At 36.6% G+C, this 27,208-nt stretch overlaps 1 protein-coding gene across 1 annotated transcript in view; it reads left to right on the top strand.

Annotated features, from left to right (window-relative positions):
- The window catches only part of KLHL14 (kelch like family member 14), a 96,630-nt gene extending 69,699 nt beyond the window's left edge, over window positions 1-26,931 (top strand). Inside the window, exons 3-8 of the mRNA XM_033135638.1 lie at window positions 4,473-4,562; window positions 12,143-12,221; window positions 18,993-19,183; window positions 19,265-19,423; window positions 22,158-22,315; window positions 24,859-26,931. Of these exons, the coding sequence (XP_032991529.1) occupies window positions 4,473-4,562; window positions 12,143-12,221; window positions 18,993-19,183; window positions 19,265-19,423; window positions 22,158-22,315; window positions 24,859-24,999 (818 nt within the window). The 3' untranslated portion in view covers window positions 25,000-26,931. The remainder of the gene's footprint in view (window positions 1-4,472; window positions 4,563-12,142; window positions 12,222-18,992; window positions 19,184-19,264; window positions 19,424-22,157; window positions 22,316-24,858) is intronic.
- The last annotated feature ends 277 nt before the right edge of the window (window positions 26,932-27,208 follow it).

Genomic DNA, 27,208 nt, shown 5'->3' with positions numbered 1-27,208 from the left:
GTTGAAATATGCCTTCATGTTTTAAAACAAATAAAGTAAAAACCCTCTGCAAATAGACTTTACCCATCCTTCACTGGATGATTTACTCGGTGTTTTTCTGGCTCCATCAAACAAATGTATCCTACTTTAAGAAAACTCACTGTCTGGATATCTAGATTTATAGAAAAAACTTTAAAGGTGTACACACTTGCTTTAACTAGGATTCCTTTAAATATGAAAATAATAAACATTTAAAATATGATTTAATACAAAAAATTTATACAGAAATTTCAGGAACACCATCATTGAAGACACAGGTAGTCAGTAATTACTTGCTGGTTGGATGAACATACCTATTGAAAATCAGTAGAGTGAAATGGATAAGAGCGTGGGTTGGGATCCAGATATCCCTGTGTTTGAATTCTCTGTGCCATTCATTAGCTGAATATGACCTTCAACGAGTAACTTAACCTCTTAAAAACCTCAGTGTTTCTTAAAGAAATAAAATGGATGATTGACACCTCCCTTGTAGTTGGTTTATTAAATGAAAGATATAGGTAAATATAGGTATATTTATCATGTGTTATATTTTATCATGTATTACACAATCATATATTATTTTCTTCATTTCATTTCTGCTTGCCTGAATAGGAGCAAATGAATGGCAAGAACAAAACATAAATGCTGTTATTATATATTTTCAGAGATATAATATAGATACCTGTATATAAATATGATATTTATATATGCACAGTGCCTGACACATAGTAAATATTTGGTAAATGGTGGCTATACTGAGAAAAGTAACACAAAATATTTTGAGCATTTGACTTTCTTTTTATCCACAAAGACTAATTTTGTGTATAACATTCCAGGACATTTTATTGCACTGGTACAGGAGGTGTAAAAGACTGTGTAACTAAGATTTTTATGTCCTTAAAGTTATGGGAAAACAATTAATAGGTATATAAGTGAATTGTGGCAGAGATTCAACTTGTAATAATTGCAAACATCTATTAAGTGTTTGATGGTTAGCCATTATACAAAGTAAATACTGTGATTTCATATTTTCTCCAAGTTTATTTTATAGTATTACCTGCTTCTTACTTTCTTCATTAAAAATATTAATTGTAAATGCTTTATTTAATTTCCCAAGCTAGAAGAGAATATTAGGTGTTTGGAGTGGGAAAGGCAAAATGGTACAAATTGCTTCAAACTTGGAGACCAAATGAGTGTATTCCCTCAGACAGCCAAATGTTTCTTCGCTTTCAATTTTCTGGCTTTGTCCCACTTTCCTTCTAGTACTTATAGTTTGTTTAATAAAGTTGAGAATTCTCACAAAGGGCCTTATAAACACGTGTTATTAGATTTTAAATCTGATTTGAAAGTGCCTCTCTCCTGCTCCCTCTGAGTAAAGTGACCTTTTTAAATGGAGGGAAGTGGGTTTAGATGACAGTCATGATAAATGCGGTCATGTGCACTCAATAAAATAAGGCCCAGTGCATTTGAGGATAAATCAGTGAAATGTACAGCCCCACCTGCCTGTCTCCATCATTCATTTCCACTGTCACTTTCACAGTGGCTGATGGATCACCGTTGCTGTAAAATTAGACAGCCTTTAATCTCATCACATCCCGATTAGCTTCTCTTTACCCGTTCCCTCTAACTCACTGACTGACACGCTAAAAACTCACACTGGGCTGCATATGAACGTGGAGAACAAACTTCTCCTCCACTACCTGCTGGGAGGGTGCAGCCGGTGTCCACCTCCAGAGAAAGCTAGAAAGGGTCAGGCATGGATTCTTTGTTATTTAAAAGATAATAACTGCAGTACCCAATTCCATCTTAAACAGATGTTTGCCCTTGCTCACTGCCCTATGTATTCTACTTTCCCTCAGAAGTCAAAGAAATTAGATCTTTTGCAGAACTCAAGCATTGATTTTATATAGATTTTTTTTCTAATAAATGAGGAGACTTTTACATTCAGAATAATTACGAAGAGCTTTTGTGTGTATTTATAGCCTCTCGATTCATGGTAATAATTCAAAAAAGACAACAATTCAGGAATGAGAATACTACAATACTCAGCCAAAAAAATGTAACAGACAAGGTTTAAAAACAAGAGTAAATACGTGTAGATGAATGAGAATCCCTTCAAGGAGCCTTTATATTAGAACTTCAAAGACCTTTCTTATTTTGAAGGTTTCAATAGTTAGCTCAATGCAATAGTTTCATTTGTTTGCATAACGCCTTACAATAGGAGTAATCAAATGAAAAAGAGGCTTAAGAATAAATTGTGTATTATTTCCTTCACTTAATTTTTGCTTGCCTGAATGGGAGCAAATAAATGGCAAGAACAAAACACTAGTGTTACATTTTCAGAGATTGTGCTTTATTATAAACCTGAACTTCCAGTTAAAAAGAATGTAATACAATTATTCATTATTTATTCAATTTGGGTGTTGAATGGACCAAAAATTTAAAATAAATGCTGGACGAATGGCAGTCATAAAGTAAGTTGGTTATAGTGGATGGCCTCTGTTCTTACATTCATATCTCATGTGAATAGATGTGTACAGATGACAATCAATGCTGTAAGTTTACACTGACCAGATGACATTATGATGAACTGGAGTAGCACCAGGCTGCTCCCGAAACACATAATACATTGCTGGCATAGTTTTGGTTTTGGTATTTTGGAACCATCATCATAATCCAAACAATGATGAGTTAATTAGAAAAAAAAGTGTTCAAAACACATTTGATCTAAGTTGTTCAATGAACCCAGCATATGTTCTGCCCCAATGGACAGTGAGAAGTGAAGCCTGCAGGATCTTTATGGTTTAAAAGCGTTTCCCAACGCGAATACCTGAGGGTTGAGGGAGAAAGGACATTCCGAAGATGATTCCTTAAGTCAATTGACCTAATTAATGGATCTCACAAATCCACGGCACACCCGATTTCTGCATTCTCCCCCAAATCAGGCGTTTACATACGAGTGCCTTTCCCCTTGTGGATATAAGTTCCAAAACCATGACTAGTGACAGTAAAACTATAAGAGAAAATAATCAAAACTCCTAAAATATTTTGGTAAAAAGCTTCAATGATCCGATTTGCTCTGTCAGGAGCTGCAAATAGGTCTCTTATCGGTTTCCAACCTCTTATAGGCTTCAAAGCTGTGCCTGTTTCTTATTATTTTTATTTACATATCTTAGCCAGCACACGTGTATTCTGAGGAAAATTTTAAAAGATAATAATTTAAAAAGTGAAATGAGAGATGCATATATCACTCAAAATGAGTCGGATATAAGATAGGTGCTCTCTCTCTCTTTCTCTTTGCCTTTCTCTCTCCCCATTGGAAAAAGAGCACAAAGTAAGAGCTGGCCCTGGCTCATATTGATTTCCCACTGCACTGGTTTCTTAAGTGCTCTGTTGATCCGTGTCAAGCAATAAGTTCCCTGCCTGAGCATGCACATCACCTCCCCATTTGTCCTCACCTAGATTTAAGGTGCCCATATGATGAGCTGAACAAGGACATCATTTTTCCTACTGGTGTCCCTGGGCCCAAACCACTGCATGTGCCATAACTAATGCTGTGTATGTTTACGTTTACCGTATGATAGTAGAATAGCAGAGACTAACACTGTACTACTGCACACGAGGTGAGGGAGACGTCCTATTCTGGTTGTGCGTAGCTCCCAAAAGAAAATGTAAATGAGAACAAAGACAGAGGAACTTGGTTTTAGTGGGTTTCTGAACACCCCCTCCTTGCAGCCACCACACTGGGGCAGAGCGAAGGGCGCGACGAGGGGAATGAATATTTGTGATGTTTCTGGCAGTTTTTATCTTTGTTACAGAAGAGCTCCTAAGCAGATAGATGGAAAATGTGTGATTGTGCTTCTAATGACATTGTACAGGAAATTAAGCGTATACATTTGGAGAAGGCATTAAATCAGCAGGACCTTAATTTAAAAACTTAAAACTGTATGGAAATTCAGCTTGCTCATTGTTGTGGAATAGAAAGCTACCAAACGCCCTGAGTCTGTTTATGGAAAGATTGGCAGCAAACCATGTTTGGGCAGAGCATCTTATTGGCTCCAACTGCATGCAGGGTTATTTCTTCCGAGAAGTAACCCCCCAGCCCTGACCATTTGGGAGTGTCAGTCATTGTTTTAGAATGAGATCCCCACCATCAGGCAAGTGAGAAGAACTTAAGAATCAAAAGCAGCGTGACAGGTTGTTCCTGACTAATTTGTGGAATAACATTATGTAAAATTAATCAAAAGGGGTTGGGTTTGCAATAGCTGGGAACACACCACCAAGCCACTGTGGATTGGTGGGAGCCCCGCTCTGCTGCTTAGGCTCTCTTCTTCCTTCTGACTTTGTCTCGCATTTTTATACACTTTGGTGAAAGCAATTAACTAGTGAGCCAAGGGGCAAGTCCTGAGATGGAAAATTTCATGCCTCTTTTTTTTTTCTCTTCTTAATTCCAGTTATGCCATACAACAGTGCCCACCACTGCGTTGTGGAGGTAGAGAACTTCTTGTTTGTGTTGGGCGGAGAGGACCAATGGAACCCTAATGGTAACTATTGAACAACATAATAGTAGCTGCTCCACAAGCACGCATGCAATGAAAGGCCATGCATTCTGTAATTACTGTGGAAAGTACATTTCTGCAGAGCAGGGACACATGAAGTAGTTAGTGAATTGGGCTGACAATTGGAGGGAAGGTCAATCACTGACCTAGCAGAGGACTATGCAGTAGAGCGTTCATTCATCGACTGTCTGGGGATTTAGCTTCGCAGTGATGCCCCAGCCCCTCTCCTTATCCATCCCCTGAGAAATGCCGCAAGACACATGCACGGACTCCCTAGAGGGTGGCAAGCTGTAGCTATTAAGCATTCTTACCACCTTTGCCACCACTTTTCTCTCGTTTTATCGGTATAATAAGGCAGTTTCTATAAACAAGCATTATCTTCAGTGGCGCTATGCATAACCTTCGCTGAAGTTCTTTTGCAGCACTTCTTTCTTGAGACCCATTCTAGTTGCCTCACCTTTTGCAAGGGCTTCTTCCACAGATCATCCAGCATCCTTCCTGTTGATGTGATTACTGCATAAATTTATTGCAAAGAGAAATAAAACACTTTAACACACTTCGCAAGCCAAAACACAGGGAGAACACTGTGCCTTGCAGAGTACGCAAAATTATCAAGATATTTTTGGAAAGCTTGTACATGAAGGAGGAGTTGCAGTTGTCGCCTTCTGTGTAACAGAGATAATTATGACTGAGAAACTATAAAACAGCTTGCAGGTACACATTTTTACTTTAAAACCCCAGAACATCCAGCTGAAATTACATATACTGCATATATTTTATTGTGAATGCTCTCTTTCAGCATCTGTACCAAGGCAAATTATAGAAAATTGTTACATCTGTTCACTCTAGAAAATCTTAAAGCAAAACAACCCAGGCCACCCTCCAAAAACATTTCTTTGAAGCGAGGGGGACATTCTTTCTCAAGACCTGCAGCTTTGTTGGTTTATATCTTTCAGTGTTGGACAGGAAACAGTTCCTGGGGGTTGCCAGAAACAGATTTGGAATGAGAGCAAAAATGATGTTTAATACCTCTCCTCTAACTTATCTGTGCAGTGGTGGATTTGATATGTTACACACAAAAAAAACAACAACCTGGCCTGTATAAAATCCCCTGCAAACAACCCATTTACTGTTTAACCTGTCCTTCCTTAGACATGATTTCAACTGAAAACAGCATTTGTAAGTAAACATACATGCAGTGCACAGTCAAGTTTATCGAAGCAAAGAATCTGCATTCTTGAAACTTACATCATTTTATTAACTAATATCACCTGAATAAATTTAATCTAAAAAAAAAGATTTATAAAAAAGAATCTGCAGAATCATCATGTTGAAGGCCAGATTAAAACTAACACATGACAAGATAAGGCTAGAAAGTCATCTTTCTGATGAGGTGCTCTCTCAGCCCACCTCTCTTCCCAGGTGGAATAGGCCTCTGTCAAAATACCAGTTTTGGTGCCATAACTCAGTTTTCACAAAGCACTATGAACCTCCCGTTCCTATGAGACAGACCTTCATCAACACCCCCCAAATAACCTATAATTGCTTCCTGTTCCACTTCTTTCAAACACACAACTGAAAGAATTGGGTAGGGGAATTAAGGGAAGAGTTTAATGGACATATTCCTTCCTCTAGTCTAGAGAATCAAGATTTTTTTCTTGGAGTTAATTCAGACTCCCATAAAACTGCGCCATTGTTCTTCACTGATTTGCCTCCCCCCACCCCAGAAAAGAACAGCAATTTGGTTGAAAGCCCTCAATGAATATGCTGTAAGAAAAGGCCATAGAAACACAGCACTGCATTTCCTGCAGGGACACCTTGTACCATCACCACCCAACATTCGCCATGTGAAGACCTACATGACACATTCTTGTCAAACCAAAGTACTGAGGCGCTTTTGAAAATTATTATTAACTTGATTTAATGTGTCTCTTCTCTTTTGTTTTAGTCACTAGGAGGCTCAGAATTGAATTTTAGTATAACCTTATTTACTGTATTTTAATTTTACTTTTATTCTCAATATGGGCCTGGCAGTTTATTCTCTTTTTATGACCCTTTTAAAAACGTTGGGAGTTCCACCTGCAAAGCTGAGTCATTCTGTCCCTGACTTGTTTGGCATGTGAAGCCATTCAGTATAGATCTGGGGAAGTGCTGAGGAACCACTGATTGGCTCTCCTAAATAGAGAACTGTTACTCTGTGAGACAAGGAGGCGGGTCTTCTGTACCACCATCTCATCGGCTGAGAACTTCCCCCAGATTGGGGTGAGGACAGGCCGTGAGGTGGCCTGTTCAGGAGGGCAGTTCTCCAGAGAACGAGCAGCTGTGGCCATGAGCACACAAACGGACAGCATGGAGGGAACGGGTGCACCAGTCTGGTAAAGGGACCTGGGCTCGGAACAAAAACACACATTCACCACAATCCCTTCAGCATTTTCCAGCTAGCTTCACATTCCATCCACTGGTCAACCATACCTGACTTTTTTGGTATTAGCAGTAGTATTTATTGAGTACTCATTTTTTCCAGGAACTGTGCTAAGCGTTCACTTCCTCACTTCATTTAACCCTCATAAGTATCTTGTGAGGCCTATTTCGTGATGGCTGTAGTTCTACTATGAGAAGACAAAGCATGAAGAGGTCAAATAACTTGCTAGGACACACAGCTTGCAAGAAGCTGAGCTGATCCCGACATAGGTCTGTCTGAATCCAGAGCCTCAGTCTTTAACCACTATATATACTGCCTCCTCAGAAAAACATATGTATTTGGTTAGATATTAACTAACAGTCATGTTTCTGCCATTGATCTTATGAAATTAGGTCAGCATTGTATCACAATGGAAAGTGGCTTTCACTCGCTAACAAGGAACTCTACATCGTTACCCATTTAGAAAACCATGAAGGGAATTAATCATCTCAAAGATATGGGATTTTTATGTTATAATACTTCATTCAATCAAAAAATAAGCAATTGATACCAAAACTTATAAAGAATTATAATCCTGTAATAATATATAGCATGCTTTAATTTGATTTCTGGCAAGGAGGAAAAATTAAAAACCATGGGTTCAAATATCATGTGTATGTCAGCTCCAAAGATGAAATCTTCTTAAGTTAACCATTAGTTCTGAAAATGGTGCCTGAGATGCATGTCCTTTAATGAAATACAAATTTGCAAATATAAGCATATTTCCATATACCAAAAAAAACATATTTTTTCGACTTAACTATAACTATTAACTTCCTTTATGTCATTAATGATAGGAATGCATTGTAATATTCTAATACATGTGGACATATTCTGTCAGTGCCCCAACTTACAGAGGACCAATTGACAATTGTCACTTACTGATGACTGACTCCCAAAATAATTGCTTACAGGGATTTCCTTTCCTTCCCATTTCCTTCCCTTCCACCACTGGCTGAAAACTGCCACCCTTTGCTTCATTTTACCTGTCATCTAAGTGATAGTCAACAATGGCATCATCACAAAAAGAAAAGTGGAAGAAGAATTAGAAAAAAATGGAAAAGATGAGAAAAAACTAAGAGTAAAACGTTATCCAAAATTGCCTTGCGTATGGCCACCACTCTCAAGCTGCTAAACAGTCTCAATAGAAGCCACAAGGACGGAGTGAATAATTCAATTTTATCTCACTTCAACACACTAATTCCTTCCTTTATTATCCCCCCTACACATCCTTTACCAACTCCAGAATGGCTTCCTTATTTTTATCTCCCCAGTCCTCCATCCTTGCCCCTTTTTGGCACCATTGACCCTTCCTCTGGAAGCTCTTTCTTTATCTCACATGCATATCCCACCAGCTGCTGCATAGCCTTTTCTCTGAGTGAATGCCACTACCATTACAACCAGAGGCAAACATTCTAGCTCCTACCACCAATGCTCAGCATGTGAAGGCACTCTGCCCTGTTGCCAAGAGGAGGCAGATGTCTTCTTCCAAATGGAAATTCTAAACCAAATTTCATAGAGAAACATTCTTATACAAGGTGGGCATGTTCTATATTCCTATTAACAGCATTCATCTTCGTATACGTCTTGGAATTAACCTTGGAACCCATCAATAATGGTATATTTTTTTACAAGGAAATGATTGCAAATTCTGCGAAGACTCCCTTATAAACCAACTCTAGACATAATTATTCCTTGAGTTGGAGGCTCTGTTTGTGGAATCCAAGTCTTTGGGCTCATTCTTACTCCTAGAACTCTTAACTCTTCCTGTACATCCCCAAATAAAAGTTAATTTACCACCTGTGCAGACCATCCAAACCCTCCCAAATGGTCTTTGGAACTCATGATATCACATCAACAAAATCCTTAAATCCTTATAGTCCTTAAAACTCTCTTCTGAATGGTTTCTCAACCTCTTTCCTAATCAAAACCTGTCTGTAGTCTAAGAGTACTATTTTCCCAGCCACTCCCTCTAATGGGGACTGGGTTTTCCAACTCCTCATTCTTCACATTATTGGATTACAACACCTGCTGCCCCCTTTTGTGAAAGCTATTCACAGTTTTCCTAGTAATGTCACCTCCTTGGCTTGACCCTACCACTTTTTCACTATCCATCATCCCCTTGTGTCTTTACTTCCCTTCTTACCGAGCTTAGATTCTATTGCCCATCCCTATAATCACACTGCAGGTACCTCTCTTTCTACTATATTTGTCCATCACTCTTTCTATTGTATTTGTCTGCTAAAGCCCTGATCTTAATGAAACCCAACTCTCCTCTGCCTCTGGGCAACTAAATGTATACCGTGTTTCCCCAAAAATAAGACCTAGCCGGACAATCAGCTCTAATGAGTCTTTTGGAGCAAAAATTAATATAAGACCCTGTATTATATTGTATTATATTATACTATATTACATTACATTACATTACATTATATTGTAGACCTGGTCTTATAGTAAAATAAGACTGGGTCTTATATTAATTTTTACTCCAAAAGATGCATTAGAGCTAATTGTCCTGCCGGGTCTTATTTTCAGGGAAACAGTATATAGAAAACCACACAGCCACATTGGCTACGAATGAACCATGCTGCCTACTAGCCAACTCCACTAAATTTCCTTGGTCAATACACTCTCCCACCCACCAAGTTAACTATTTCACACCTTCTCTCTCTTCAAGTGCCTTTTATTCCTAAACCTCCCTCCTCATTCTCAGTGGTTGGCCTTGCTTCTTAGTTCAATGAAAATAAAAGCAATCAGAAGATAAAAATTTTCTTCTTGTTACTACCAAATCTATTCACTTATATCCATGGCTACCAATATATTTTCTCTTTTTTCATATTACTGTTTCTGCTCCAATCTTAGGCCTTGTCTTCATTCCCTTTTGCCTGCTCAAGGACTTTGTAGTACTTCCTAACTTAAAAAACAAAAGAAAATCCTTTTCTCAATGCTTCATCCTCCAGCTATAATCTTCTTCTTTTAATGGCAAAAGTCCAAATTATTCCCTATCCTCTTGTCTCTGTATTCTTACCTCTTAGTCTCTCTTGAGGAGTCCACACTCAGGCTTTCATTCCTCACTCATCTACTGACGCAACCCTTGTCAAGGCCACCACCAACCTCCATGTTGTCAAATCTTTTGGTTAGTTCTCAGATGTTCACTCTTCTTTTTGAAACACTATTTGGCATGGCTTCCAAAATACCACCCTTTTCCTCATATCTCTGATAGTTGCTTTCCTTTGCTGATTTCTCTTCTTCTACCCCAGGCATCATTCCCAGGACTGATGATCTTGCATTTCCATACCTTCTCTTCCATACTCCTAAAGACTTTCATTCTGTTCTATGATATTAAGTATCTCTGGAATAATGACTCCAGAATAGTACCTGCAGCCTCATTTAGCCAGTGGCCTACCAGACACTTCCGCTTTGAGATCCTTCGGGCCTCTCAAAGCTAAGTCTAAAACAGAACTCATGACTTCTCTCCCCAACCCCCAAACTACTCCTGCCTGGTCTTTCCCACCTCAGCAAATCGAATGACCTTCTATCCAATTACTCAGGCTAAAAACCTGGCAACCATCTTAATTACTTATTTTTTTGTCATTCCAATATTCAATGCATCAGAAAATTTTATTGGCTCTTCCCATACAATACATCCCACAGCTGATTATATCTCACCACCTACACCTTCATTGAAGGCACCATCATCTCTTGCCTGGACTATTGTAATGGCCTCCTAATGGACCCCTGCTTCCAGAATGGCCCCTCTATAGTCTAGTCTTTGCACAGCACTTAGAGTGATCTTTGTAAGAGATAAATTAGACTATGTTTCTTGCTTGCTCCAAACACGCCCATGGCTTCCTATTGTTTTTATGACAAAATTCACACTCTTACAGTAGTCCCCAAGGCACACTGTGTTCTGGACCGTGACACCTCTTTGACTCTTGTCCAAAGCACCCCAGCATTCTTGCTGGTTTTGAACTCATGGCCAGCCCCCAGACTTTACACTCGCCTGCCCCACTGCCTGGGAGGCTCATTCTGCAGATACCTGCATGGCTTGCAAAAGACATCTGCTGCCATTCTACTTAAACTGGCCTCCCCTCTGTCAATCCCTGCTTTGTTTTTCTTTATAAAAATGAAGAAAATTCATCTCTACTTGATAATACATTATATATTTGTGTATTTATTTACGAGAACCGGGACTTTGCCTTTCTCATTTACCAACATATTTCCAGAACCTAGAACACATAAGACACATAGTAGACACTCAGTATACATTTCTGCAGTTAATAATTGTGTACACACACACACACACACACACACACACACACACACTTTTGTTTATTCCTGTGGTGAAGTTTGGTACCGGTATTTCAATGTTTAGTTACATGCACATAAACAATAGCAGACTTTTAGAATTAAGACCTCAAGTGTTTTAAATGATTGTCGTCTCAGGTGCTACACAGAAAATAGAATACACTCTTTTTTCCTTCCATTTCTTGCTTTGTTGTCAATCTGTATGTAAAGTAAGATTCATTTCAATAAGTTGAGGCATTACTGTGCTTCTTAGGCTCAATAGAGAGGATAAGGTGGTTAACCAGCTCCGAGGACTTGTGTATCCCATTCAGCTCACGTTCCTGTGATACTTCACAGGAACTGTGCTTTCCCCGGTATGCAGACACAACTTACATGACATAGACTAAAACTGATTTCCTAATTCAAACTCTTATGGTAGTGATTGCTATTATTTCCATGGACAGGGAGTGAACTCTATCACTGCTAGAATTCTTGGATCATTAAAAAAAAAAACGGAAATTTTTACCCTCACTTTGGGATAAAGTGGTTTGATAAACATACTTGCTTTTATTATTAAGATGGATTTATTTTTATTTTGACTCATTTAAAAAAGGCAGAGAAGAGAGGAAAAAAGAAAAGCATTTAAAGTGGCACATTATTTTTCTACTGACTTATTACTTCTCATACCATGTTAGATGGTCCCTCTACTTAATTCATCTGTTCGTTAAACCTGAGACAGAGGCAACTGATAAAAGACTATTAAATGTGCAACACAACAAAGGAATCTAAGTTTAAGTGTCTCAAATATATTTTACAGGAAAACACAGTACAAATTTTGTCAGCCGATATGATCCCCGATTTAATAGCTGGATACAACTTCCACCCATGCAAGAAAGGTAAGTGTTTATTTCTTGTATCTGAAACATTTGTAGCTGCTTTACAGGAAGCATGAAATGCTGAATGGTTTTTCCATGATAAGGTATGCTGAATAGAGCCAATGAAAGAGAGATGAGGCAAAATACGAAACTTGGCCTGGCCAATGTAGAGTAATTGCCTTATGAACTCAATGGAGAAAAATAATCAAATAAATCAATTTTTTATCTTAATGTAAAAAGAAAAAATGTATATGACATTTCTTCCTTTATTACATTGCATTGGTTTTTTGGCAAGCAGAGCTACAATCTCACTGGCTATCCCATTGTCCTTGGTTATGATATACTTAAATCCTACAATTGAAATATAAAACACCATTCTCACAGTGATGTACATTTTGATGCAGAAATTTCAATGTTAAAGTTTTCAAGTCTCACTGACTCAAACCCTTTACATTTGCCTCCTCAAATATCTTTCCATCATACATTCAAGAAAAAGTCATTTGCTAGCTTTTCTTAAAAACACAGTTATTCAAGGTGTCCTCTCATTTTTTATGTACACAGTATTTATCTCATCCAATTCTCCTAGCACCAAAGGACAAGATGACAACTACATTTATACATATTTGGCTCTCCTGGCTGTTACTTAGGCATGAGGCCATATCTTAATATGCATATGCAAATTCACATGCTAACTTTTGAATACTTGGTTCTTTTCAAATAATATCTCAACATCCTCTTGAGCAAATTCTTCTATATAATAGTAACAATCATCTACAACCTATTTTCTCTTCTCGATTGAATTATCTAAGAAATAATTATTTTTCTTGTTTCCTTCGTGACCCTTTTTCACCTTAACATTTCCTTGTTTTAAAATATTCAATCAGATTGCACTGAGATCAAATTAGACCCTTAATCATAAATTCCAAGTTAATAAGAAATTTTCCAATCATACCATTCATTCAAAACTGGACATTACTGCAGGAAGACAATATGAATCTACGCTATAAAGAAACTCACTAACTTTCTATTCCCCATGAATATATTAAAACTTTCTTTCAGGAGACAAAAAACTATATGCTGAAAATGATGAGGCACAATGTATTAAAAGGACCACAGTTACTTTTAGGAATGTCTAATTGAAAGGTACCCCAAGAAACTATTCTAAGTCAATTAATATCCTGACAAACTTCTCAATCTTCCTGTTGGTTGCCATGGATACACAAAACACTCCTGGTGTCTTTCCCCTTATTCCTCTCTTTTTGGGGTTATTTCCCAGTTGCTGTTATTGTAGCTGCATCACTTTACCCTTTAATCACAACCATGCAAAAAAGTTTGACTTCAAAAGTATTTTAAAAAGAAACATCAATAACATGTTTGAAATGTCAGCACTTCATCACCACAGTCCCCTTTGCTGGGGGCTGTACACCGCGATAATTAACCTTCATGCCTTGGGTTTGGGAGGCATAACTCATGTTGCGGTCAATTATCTCACTGTAGAGCCCCTAAGGATGAGAAGTATTGCTGCAAAACCTAATTAGTAATTTTTTTTAAATGTGTATTGTTTACTTGATATTCTATAATGACTTCCTCTGAGGCACTATGCCCTATCATGGCAGGGTCCTACTTAGACAATTTTTAGCAGCTCATTGACCTGATAAAAAGACCTGCCATGGTCTGTCGGCGCCCGGCAGCCACCGTTGACAGGATGGACTGTTTAACGTTTCTTTCTAAGTCATTATGGTATATCATGTCAGGTCCCCAGTAAGAGAAGTTTTTTTTTTTTTTTTTAGATTTAGAACAATCAACTCGATAGACCAAATAAAGAGCTCCTAACAGAGCAGAATGGGAAAAGGCAGATCTCACAAATGCCCAGTCAATCTTCTAGCTCCATATCTCCTTTGGGCTGGTTGACCCAGGCAGCAACCCATAACTTAAAAGGAAATTTTTCTGTTATTGCTGAACTTCCAATCAAAATAGCAAGTACGATCAGTTACCAGTGTGATCTAATCGGTAATTAAAGTAAAAAGGAAAAAAAAAAACAAAACTAAAATATATGAGACACTTTTCTTAACTGGAAAAAAAATTGTTACACATTTAATTGAGTTAATTTTGCATTGTATAGGTGATGAATCAAACTCACCCCTTCCATTTGCTGCCAGCAAACTGCTCAGAAGTTACCAAAGTAACTGAGAATAACAGAAACATACTCTAAGCCGTATCTGGGGTAACCCATTCTTACAGAGCTGGCTGGACATATTGCTAGGATATCTTACCTAATCAGAGCTTCCAAAAGAGTGTAAATAAAAGTGAAGAATACCTTCCTTTTCCGATGGGAAATGGGCACACGGCCTCTAGGCTTACTCAACCATGGGTCAGCTCATGAATTGCATGCCTGCTACCAGTGAGTTTACTGAAGGAAATGAGTAGACAAAAATATAAATTTAAATGTCATGCTGATGAGTTATTTTGGTTTCAGATTTAGGATTTGACTCTTCAGTAAGAAGAAGAGGGCAAAAATGAAAACTCAAATCAATAGAAATGACTCAGTGACTAAATGCTTTATAGAAATAGACATCTTAGGTATTAAGTATGTAAATTTTGCTCCCTAGATAGTCTAGGGGAAAAAACGAAAAAGAAAAAGCAGTTTGGAGAGCAAACACAAAGCATATATTTCACACAGTAAGTGAAAAGCTAGCAAATGCATCAGAAATGTTTCCAAATTTAACAAGTATGTTTCTAGAAGCCTTACAAGAAACAGGCGAGACAATATTCCGTTTGAAAAATCTATTGTTGTTTTTAAGCTGATGATGAAGTTCAAAAATTCAAGCTGAGATAAGGCTATAATAATTCAATCTCATGCTTTATGGTGTAAACTGACCACCCTAAGGGTAAGAAAGGACTTGTAAAGACCTGGACAATATGCAGGATTCAATGCATGTTTGTAGACGGTACTGGTAGTTTTTTTAACTTACGTCAGTGTTCTCAATATTGCCTCTGGTGGTGGGGTAAGGTAGGTGCTGTAGGGAGAAGAGATGAACAATTTAAAATACAAATAGTATAATTCCATTAAGAGATCTTTAATAGTAATCAAGTTACTTTTCCAAGAATAGCCTAAACCAGGTGTGCTGTTCACATGGGGAGGCAGGGCAGGGAGCATTCCCAAGAGAGACCTGGTATGGAAAAATTTTAGCCTGGAGCAAATGTGCACAGTTGCTGACAGACCACTAACCAGTGTTTCTATAAGGTATTTCATGAATTCTCACTTTGGGCATGCAAGGGAATAAAGTCAGAGACTCGGAATCTTCACTATTAGAATTTTCTATCTAAAAAAAGGACTTTTCGTCAGGAAGTGAAACCTACTGATTTTTTTTTTTCCAATTTAGATCCTAACAGTGACACTGTGTGGATAAAGCTAGGAGTACACATAGAGCATCAAATTAAGAACGCCTCAGCTAATAAGAGCAAGGCTGACTCAGTGTCACAGTGAGGAAGGAAGGAGACAGATCAGGAAAAGTGAGAAAACTGAAATTTAGACTAGATAAAAGGAATTCACACTACCAAAGAGAGCTCTTTCTTTTATTCTCCACTCCCTAAACTTAAATAGAAGATTCCCATACTAATGGGCATTTTCTCTTCTAGACTAATACATAATGCATAGAAGAACTCAGCACTTTATAACTCACGTAGTACAAGTTATTTTAAAATGGCCTTTTAGTGAAATTAGTAAATTATTTCAGAGGCTCCAAGACCTGTCATAGAATCTTATGGAAGAAGGATAATGACCTACTCTTGTGTCAATGGTACAAAGAAATTTCTACGTACGGATTTTTCTAGACATGTGTTAATCTTTTCAATGAAACATTTTAACTGAGAAGGTAAAGGTACTAGTAAAATAACCTTGACTTATTATATTCAATACGACAGCAGTTGAAATCTGGCTAGAGAAATGAAAGAAGCCAGTAGTCCACCTATATGCACTTACTTTTGCAATTATTTTTAAATCTAATTTTATGTTTCAATGAGTTTTTACTCCTCTACACCAGGAAATCCCAATTTTTTTCTAGGTTTTCATTCTTTTGATATTCTGATTAAAATCTTCCTCCAAACCTTTCTCCATATTCTTCCAAAAAATGCACACTTGCAAAACATATATATGTGTACACACACACACACACACACACACACATTTTATAACAATTTTATTACAATTTCCAAAGAACTTCATGGACCCCTCAGAAGACATAGGCCCAGGTTACCAACACTTATTTTATGAAATCTTTCTTTCCTGCTCTTTATTCTCCCTCCTACTTTTTTTCTTCCTCCTTTTTCCCTCATTGTTGTTCTTCATCATCCTTCTGAACTTTCCACAGCACATATTTTTTTCAAAAGCATCAAGAAAATATAGAAAAAACAAACATAGCCAAAACACTATTCTAAAATTATCAATAATGCTAACAATTTCAGGACTGTAAAAAATAATTGACCTATATAATCCAGCAATCCCACTTCTGCATATATGTCCAAAGGAAACAAAATCAATATCTTGGAGAGATGTCTGTACTCCCATATTTATTGTAACATTATTTACAATAGCCAAGATGTGAGAACAACTTAAGTGTCTCTCAACAGATAAGTGGATTAAAAAAAACATAGTGTGTATATACAATAGAATAATATTCAGCCATAGAATTGAAGGACATCTTGCCATTTGTGACAATATGAATGATGCTAAAAGTCATTATGCTAAGTGACATAAGCCAAATGGAGAAAGACAAACACTGTATAAATGATAGCATTTATATATGGAATCTAAAAAAAAAAAATAAGTATTGAACTTAAAGACAGGGAGAATAGAATAGTGGTTGCCAAGGGATAGAGGTGGGGGAAATAGGGAATGGTTGTTCAAAAGGTACAAAATTTTAGTAGTAAGATGAATAAATTCTGAAGATGTACAGCACAGTGACTATAGTTAATAATACTATACTGTATGCTTGAAATTTGCTGAGAGTAGATCTTAAGCATTCTCTCCAAAAAAAAAAAACCAGTGGGCATAATTATATCAGGTGACGGACATGTTAATTAACTTTATGGTGGGAATCCTTTCACAATATATGCAGAGATTAAATCATCACATTGTGCACTTTAAATATATTGCAATTTTATTTGTCAATGGTACCTCAATAAAGCTGTAAATAATAAAATAAAATAAAACTGAATACATCACCATCTGTAACATATACCATACCTAGATGATAATAAAAACTATCCAAATACATATTAAACAATTTAGTCACCACTTAACTATTATTAGGAAAGGTTTATGTGCAAACACCTTGATGGCTGATTTTTAAAAACTTCTTATACAGGCAATATTAACTGATGGTTCCTGAGCATGAACAAAAGGCTAGACACTATGAGAAGCACTTTACCTGTGTAGTTGCAGATAACAACCCTGTGAAGAAGGTACCATCATCATTGTCATGCTACAATGAGTAACCTAAGAGTGAGAGGGGTTCAGTGATGTGTCAAGGGCCACATACCCATTAAGTCGTAGAGCCAAGCAGTCTGATTCCAGAGACCAAACTGTTTATCAAGGTGCTCTATGCTGCTTCCCAGAAGTTTGAGCACTTTGTAAACACAAATTGGAAACTCTCCAGACCGTATAGGTTTATCTGATAAGAACTTCTAGGACTCCTCATCTTGCTATTGACATTGACCAAGAGTATTGTCATCAATTTTTATGAAGACCTTTAATTCATCAAATACAAATTATATTCTCTGAGTGTCTTGGCACTTAACAGCTGTACTTTTTCAGTATTGGACCATATGTTATACTTATGAATATATAATTCTAGTAGCATCAATGAGAAAAAAGAAGCACAGGGTCAAGAATTGCTTAAGATTTCAACCTAGTCGTCCTAACTCCAAATTTTTGAGTCCTCTTCGAACATTTATTCTCCCTCAGGTCTCATATCTTGTTAGTTATTAAGTCTTATATCTTCCTTTAAAATATTTTTTCACCACTCCTTTCAATGTCTTCCTCTAGAACTCTACTTTAGGTCCTCAGTAACCACTCCTAGATTTTGGTCTACCTCAGAATTGGTCTCCATGTCTCCAATCCTTTCAACATGCCTTTTGCCTTTGATGGCATAGTGGGGTAATTTAATAAATAGCCTCTCTTGAAAAGAGACTAAAATATATCCTATAGCTTTGTAAGAATCAACACCAAAAGCTACTAAACAAAATTCCTATAATTGGTTATATAAGAGCAAAATTTCAACATTATATTCAGTTCACAAAAGTTTCTCTATTTGCAGTAGTACTGGGGAGGAGAGAAAAAAATGATGATTGAAGAAAATTTTTGATGATGTAGTTCTCTTATAAATTGGGAACAATGACCCTTGAAGGACCATAAAGAAAGTGAATGTCAAGATAATTTATTATTGTTACATTATCTACCTCATTTTTCACTTTGTCTTCCTGAGCTGTGATATCTTTACAGGGTACCAAATATCCCAAACATTAGTGAACACTTTAACAGTGTATCAAAAGCAAGATAAAATGAGCTGAAACAGAGTTGGTGAATTTCTCCTCTACTGTTACTTTACTATCAAAAACGTTAACCATAATGGGCAATGCATATGATTACTATATAAGGTCTCAGATTTAGAAGATAGCTATCTATATGTGTAATTTCCAAAGGTTTGTACCCCTTTCTGAAGCAGAATGTACCTCTTTCCCCTGACTGACTGGGTTCCTTTTGTGATTTACGGTGGGTTATTTTCATTGTAGAAGAGCCAGTTTCTATGCATGTCGGTTGGACAAACATTTATACGTTATTGGTGGAAGGAATGAAACCGGCTATTTGTCCAGCGTGGAGTGTTATAACCTAGAAACAAATGAATGGCGATACGTGTCCTCTTTGCCTCAGCCTCTGGCAGCTCATGCAGGAGCAGTGCACAATGGGAAAATATACATTTCAGGCAAGTCATTCCTCCACTTTCTGTTACAAAGTTCAGTTCCACGGCACGTTCTTGACTTGTATGTATATGTTTAATTCACAGGGGGTGTACACAACGGAGAATATGTTCCATGGCTATATTGCTATGACCCCGTAATGGATGTCTGGGCTCGAAAACAAGACATGAACACAAAACGCGCGATCCACACTTTGGCTGTAATGAATGATCGCTTGTATGCGATTGGAGGAAATCATTTGAAAGGTCTTTTTTTTTTTTTAAATCACAATAACATTTGCATCTCGTGTTTCTTGCTAAGGGGGTTTCTCATTAGATAATCATAGTTAACCAAGTAAAAAACATGTTGACCAAATAAAATCTACTCTGTGTAAATTACCAGTACCCTTGGGCAGGCATTTATTTTGGCTCCTCTGCCGATAGGATTATTTTTAAGTTACCACACATATTAAGGAAATGAATAATGATGTCTACAGAAAATTAAAAATGAAAGCATTAATAACTGAAAAAGCACAAACAATTTGTTGTAACAATGAATTCAGTAAAATAAATTATTCCTTATCACCAAAGTTATAGTAATGGATTTTTTCCAGAAAATTATTTTCTGTAGTAATGTCATAGCTGCACAAAGAAGCTAATACATGACTTTTCTTAAAGAAAACACTGAGAATTTCATGTCTAAATTTAGAATTAACTCTTTTAAGAACCACTATGATTCTAAATTTTTTTCTATTTGCCTTTTTAAATAAAAAACTGTTTTAAAGCATAGTACTTTTAGAGCCATGTTTTAGCTTCTTTTCTTCTCCATATTTGTATGTTACTGCAACTTTTTGTAGTGTATGTGCATGTATGTAACACTGAATTTGACAGGAAAGCAGAGAGATCTACGATTTTGAGAATGTTATTAACTGCTTTGGGCCTCAGTTTCCTCATGTGAAAATGAAGAAACTGGTCTAGTTGGTCTCTAAAATGTCTTTACGCTCTGACCTTCCATGAACTTTGAAACTGAACTAAAGGAGAAATAGGCCATCTGGGAATGGTAGATAAGACCCATCTGTGCATTCATTTTTCAATTAGATATCCATCTTAAGAAATCGGTTAGACATAGACACTTTTTCTATTTTTCCTAATACATATTTACCCTTAAATATAATAAAGACTGGACAAGTGCAATTTTTATGTAAATATTTCCAAGTTCATAGTCAGTCAGGAATGTCATTTTCCCCGTCTAGATGCTCATCTTAGAATTCTCCCCAGTGAAAGAGGATTGTCTTTACTGCTGCAAGTCTTCTCTTTTTATTCTTTTTCTCTTTCACTGGTGCTCCTTCATTTCAATCCATACACCATTCCTTTACATCGATACATTTTATATCACCTTTGTAGCTTTCTGCATTAAAATATGATTTCTACTAATTTCTTTGTACAAGAGTACCTAAATATTTTAGAAAATTTTATATTTATGGTTACACTTGGACAGAGAAGACATGGGAAATGACAACTTAAATGAAAAATAGCACACACACATCAAAATTAGGTTGGTTCAGGAAGGTATTGTGGCATAGAGGGAAGGGTATGGACTTTGCACCTAAGCTTGGGTTTGAATCCCAGTTATTTACTTACAATTGCGTAATCTTACTCAAGACATTTAACCTCATGTCTGTAAAATCAAAATAATGATCCTTTCCTAGGTGGTTGTAAGGATTACAGTCAACAAATATATGTGCTTGGTACAGAGAATGCACATACATCCTCATATGATGCCACTAGAAGCTTAGAACCAGGAATTTGCCCAAATCTTCATTCCAAGTATATATACTTCAAAAATTTCATCAGTTATCTTAATGTTATAGAAAGGAATATATCACAGAGTTGCATTAAACACATTGATCTATTGTTCCCAAATCTATGTGATTCATGTAAAAAGTTAGTGGCCTGAAATAATCTGTCTGCCTCTTTAACAATGAAAATTATTCTACGTTTTGGTCTACCTTTTCAATTAATTTGAAGAGTCCAGTCTGTTGGTTAATTTAGTATATGCAGTGTAATTGTCAGCTACCAAATTTGGTTTGCTCAGTGACCAAGAAGCTCTCACTAGGGATTTTGAATTCCCTAAATTAAAGGCAGGGATCCCATAGAGTCTGGGAACCTAAGCTGTTCTCTGTGACCTAGTGACTGCTCCAGCCACTAAGAATACCTTTATCAGAAGTTGGAGGAGAAGCCCTTCAGTGAACGTTAATCCCCCTACTCAAAACCTTGATCCTTAGTAGATATGGAAACTGTTTATATAAGCATAGCTGTTTATAAACATAGTTGGCTGTCTAAAAGGTAAAAGATTCTGAACAACATATTTTTAACTAATTAAAACACTTTGAGAGAGTTAAATATTTGTTTGAGAAAAGCAATATAGCTTAATCTGTGAAAGGGTAAACTTTGAAGCCTGTTCACTTGGATTTGAATCTCAGTCTATCTACTTACTGGCCATGTGACTTACTCAAGTCATTAACTGTCACTGTTCCTCAGTTTCCTTATCTATAAAATGAATAAAATGGTATACCTATCTCATAGGATGATTGAGGGGATTAAATGAGTTCATTTATATAAAGCATTTAGTAGAAAACAACCAGTTTATTGAAAGTACTCCATAAAATGCTTGCTTCAACTATGATTATTTTAAACCTTTTAAACAAGGTTTTAATAAACCATTTTTAATAAGGTCTACCACTGTATAATCAACGAATGACATCTTTACTAATGACATCTAGTTAGGTATTCTTGCTTAGAATTAATTTGAAACACTAGAGTTGGATTTTTTTGTTTGTTTTAGGTCTTCCTGACATATCTCCTAATTTCACCAGAAAATGTGTCTTCAAATACATAGTGACCTACTTGGCTCTAGACCTTTTTTTAAAGGAAGTTCTAGCCTTAAATTGGGACCCTGAGAGTTTATTCTTTTGTGATTCCATTTTGATATGTCACTTAGGTTTCTCCCACCTTGATGTAATGCTCGTGGAATGCTATGACCCAAAAGGTGACCAGTGGAATATTCTCCAAACTCCCATTTTGGAGGGTCGAAGTGGTCCTGGCTGTGCAGTGCTTGATGACAGCATTTACCTTGTGGGAGGCTACAGCTGGAGTATGGTATGTGCCCACATTGAACTTCTCCTGCTCCTTTCTGTTGTGCTTTTTGTTTCCCTCAAAATGTGTTATCACCCACATATGTACCTTTTAAGGGCACCACGCTTATATGCAAGCAGTAAATTACTTTAAGTAATAAAATAGAATCAGTATGGTTGCTGTAGAACTGACTTCCTCTCTGAGCAACTGTATCATAAAATGGGATAGGTTTCTGTTTCTTTTCCATCCCTATGCTTATGTGATTCTGGCTTTCCAACTAAAACTCAGACTTGTAGTGATTTTACAAATGTTCTGTTGAAATCAAAAAGGAGAGGGAGAGGCCGGATGGCTCAGTTGGTTAGAGCACAAGCTCTTAACAACAAGGTAACCGGTTCAACCATTCCCTCATGGGATGGTGGGCTGCACCCCCTGCAACTAAAGATTAAAAACAATGACTGGACTTGGAGCTGAGCTGTGCCCTCCACACCTAGATTGAAGGACGACAACTAGATTGAAGGACAACAGCTTGGAGCTGATGGACCCTGGAGAAACACACTGTTCCCCAATAAAAAAAAAAAAATTAAAAAAAGGAAAAGAAAAAAAAGAAATCAAACAGGAAAGTCTGAAAAGTTTCTAGCCAGGAAGACATGAAAAATAGAAATTAATTGTACAATACCCACCATTTTATTTAGGATTTGTAATTTGCGATTGTGTTTCATTCCCTCCCCTTTTTCATTAAAATTTCCAAACATACACCAAAATTGAGAGTACAGTGGGCCCTCATTTATACATCTTCCAACTTCAACATCCATCAACATTTGCCATACTTACTTCATTTATCCTTCCTTTAAAAATGTTTTACTAAAGTAATTTGAAGCAAATTCTAGACATCATAGTATTTCACTCTAAATGTGTCAGTATTTATCTTTAAAAAAATCATTCATGTAGGTAAACACACTATCATCATCAGAACCAACAAAATTAACGATAATTCCTTTATATCCATATTTAAATTTTTCCTATTCACTTGGAAAAAATGTATTTTTCAAATTGATGTGTTCAAAACAGGATCCAGCAAGTCTGACTTGTACTAGTTATCTCTTTTACATCTCCTGCAAATGGGAAAATTACCCCTCTCCCCCACTTCTTGTTCCATACCCTTGATTTGTTGAAAAAGTAAGCTCAGTTACTATATAGAATACCCAACACTCTGAAATTAGCTAATTACTTCCTTGTGGTGTCACTTAAAATAGTCCTGTCTCCATATTTCCTACAGACTGGAAGTTAGAGATAAGGCCAGAATTAAGTTCAGCTCTTCTCTTTTTTAAAATTTCTTTTGTTATCTATTTATTTTTGGCAAGAACACTGGAGGTGGTGGCTCTCTACTTCAAACTGCATCACATCATGAGACACCTAGAGTCTAGTGGTCTACATACTCACCTTTTAAATGACAACTTATTATATTTTAACTACTTATATGTGTTGGTTTATAAGGTTAATTTTGGGTTTTAATATTATCAGTTTTATTGCATTTGCATCAAACAAGGTAGTTATGTAAAGTTTGGGGGGAGCTTTAAAAAGTTCTTAGTTATGTGGGGGCAAATATATAGAGAGGGTGCTAAAAAAAATGTATACACATTGTAAGAAAGGAAAGGAAAACTACATTGAAATCGTAATACTCAATATGCACCGATAACAAAAGATGAATACCACTTCTGCGATTACAAGAGGTGCTCAAAGTGGTTACCATCAGCATAATTTTAACACAGTTTTTTCCTTTCTTACAATGTCTATACATTTTTTGGCACCCGCGGTATATATAACTAGATATTTGTACATGTGCTTTTTCATTGGTGCAAATTGCTGGCTACAAGAGTATATATATTTGGAACCAGACTATAGGAGTACACTTTCAGAAAATGTTAGATTGGTTGGGAATTTTCTTTGGTTTTTTGCCTATGATAAAAACAAAGCTGCTTTTGTTTGGGAATGGAAATGTTATACAAGCACTAGCCCCAGAGGTTGACAAAAGAAACAAGATTAAAGACATTTTTATTTCTCATGTGGCCTCTTGAGAAAAAAAATAAATCAATGTGTGAAGAAGTTGGCAAGCCTTCATTTCCAGTTTATTTTAAACTGGCTTTGCACCCCAGCTCCAATTCTCTACAGTAATAAAATAAAAATGGAAAAGTTGAGGCAACAATCTAAAATCTAATTTACTTCAATTATTTGAATATTTAAGGTGAGGTTTATTTATTTTTTTTAACTTAAACCAGGTGGATAATTTCTATTTTTTGGTCAATTATTTTAAGGAATTTGTTGATCATCTAGGATGATCTAAGTACTTGATTTCTATGTCACACACACACAAAAACAGATTTTGAAATCTTGTCGACCTCCAATTTTCCTTTGGAATAAAACAGTTTAAAATCCACTGCTTTCATTTGGAGTTTTTAAGCAGGAGCAGAGAACTGGTATTTTCTTTCCACTGTAAATGTGATAAATAAGGTTGTCATTGTACTTCTCTGAACATTCTTTCTTAAGTGCGCCCTGCTTTGCCATTACAGGGGGCCTACAAGTCATCTACAATATGCTATTGTCCAGAAAAAGGTACCTGGACAGAACTGGAAGGAGATGTAGCAGAACCACTGGCAGGCCCAGCCTGTGCAACAGTTATCCTGCCTGCCTGTGTACCTTACAACAAATAACACCAGGAAACCCTGGAATGAACAGTATCACATTCTAGGAAACAAGGACAGGTGACATCACTATTATTCTAGGAACAATGTATTCAAATGGTACAACTGCCGAAACTCACCCTTGGTTGCTAATGATTTCCAAGTAACTACAAAAGAAAAAAGACCTGTTCTTGAACAGATACTATGTCTGTAACTTGGATCACACCAAACTTCCTGTGGTGACAGACTCCCATTTCAAACTGGTTTTAACTTGTCCCAGCTTTACAAAAACTCCTCACGTGGATCTTAGCTTTCAAAAAGGGAAAGATAAAATACAGAAGAGTGCCCCCAGAGAGACCGAAGATCAGTGTTGTGCATTGTCGTCTCCCTGCATGTGATCTATGTTGAAGTTTTGGGGATGTTGTGTTCATTAATATTCAGAATTGGACCCACTAAAATACTTACCCTGCAGTCAGAAATCGCCACTTGATTCTGTATTCCGAACCTGTGGCTGCTTCACAGACTCCATAGGCAACACAGTTAGAGAAAACCATGTAAGATTAAAGAGAAACATTTTTATTTCTATATAACTTTATTTCATATACCTTCTGCCCCTTACAGCATCTTATGGGTTCAGAGAAGAGAAAGATGTTGGCTCTTGCAGCAATTGCTTTCTGCCCTGTAGGCTCTAGGTTAGGCAGAGTTATCGTTTCTGTGTCCTTAATTTTACTGAAAGATTAACAACAAAATACACTTTGTCACTATTCCGTTCACGGAGGCTTTCTCATTTTTTGCAGTATATAAATAAGTAGAGAACACACCTGTTATTTGTTTCAAATGTTAGGACTGACAGACGGTCATAAAATATTGAAGAGATTCTATTGGACAACACCTCTGACCCAAACTTACACAATGAAAACTGGGAGATTGCTTTCAGGAATTTAGGGACAAAAAGAAAGGATAATTTAAGTACAGTCCCAGCTGTCTCCATGTCCCTAAAACATACAACTTAAAAGAGCCACAGGAGCAAATTATAGCTCCTAACAAATATTTCCCTCTCTTCCTCATCTTGGCTCTTGAATTGGCTCTAGATTTGGCTCTAGAAAAACACATGTCTTACCCTGACTATTCCCCCGACTCATCATATGTGTTTGTAATCACCAGAGATGCCTGGTTTCACTTAAATGAGCAATTCCAAGTTGTCTTTAGGAGCCTAAGAAATTTAGAAGCAGAAGGTCAGGAGAGTATGATATCCTCTCAGTGTGGCCAGCAAAAGAATAAAACTGGCACGAATTTGATTTTCAACCTCTTCAGAGCTGGATAAACATCCATTAGGAGTAAATAAAAGCCTAAAATATTATTTAAATCACCCAGAGATGTTGAATCCCTCAACAAATGTGTCATTCAAAACAACACCATGGGGAAGCCACAGATTAAAATTGCCTCGTGATAAGCTTTCACTGCAGAGAATGTCGAGATGGAATCCAATGCCGTTTCTACAGTACAGTGCAATCTTTGTTGTTTTTGTATTTATTTGTATGTTCAGATCCAAAGGATCCGTTGTAAAAATATATATAAATATATATCCAGTGCAATCAACTTTCATTTCTTTTTCCTTGAAAACATATGAATATATAAGAAAGAAAAGCTACAATGCTTTGTGGGAAAATCCCAGCTGATATCACGAAGAGAACAAGGTCTGCTTCAGAACGTTTTATCATCAACTGTCACCATTTCATCTGAACATCCCAGTTTATTCAAGGATATTTGCTTTCCTTAGACTTGTTCTTCATTTATTTTTTATTTCTAACCAAAATAAATAAAAGCATTTATGAGAACTATAAGCAAAGCTTTCTGTATTTCAGAAAGACACAAACTATTAGAAAGTGAAAAGTGAATAAATAAGTCACAGATGATGTAAATTTTGTACAGTGTTAGAATGTGTAAATGAAGCTTGCTTGGAAGGGGAAAACTTTAAATAAAAACTTTATGTACTAATTCATCTGTCTCTCATATTCCTACTTATAAAGCATATGTATAAATCTCTACATTGAATTGTTTGAAGGTTTGTAATACTATGTAAATGCTTAAATATATTTATTCTGCAGATGTACTTTATAAGTTTACTTAGTTTCCTGGCAATTTATAAATGTATACAGTATGGACAATGCTAAAATTTATGGAATGCTTCAGGGAAAATGTTGTGAGTTAAAAATCATGAGTTGAATTTGATTGTTCC

This window comes from Rhinolophus ferrumequinum, chromosome 19 (assembly GCF_004115265.2).
Source record: "Rhinolophus ferrumequinum isolate MPI-CBG mRhiFer1 chromosome 19, mRhiFer1_v1.p, whole genome shotgun sequence".
Classification (NCBI taxonomy): Eukaryota; Metazoa; Chordata; class Mammalia; order Chiroptera; family Rhinolophidae; genus Rhinolophus; species Rhinolophus ferrumequinum.
This window is presented reverse-complemented; position numbering and strand designations above follow the sequence as displayed.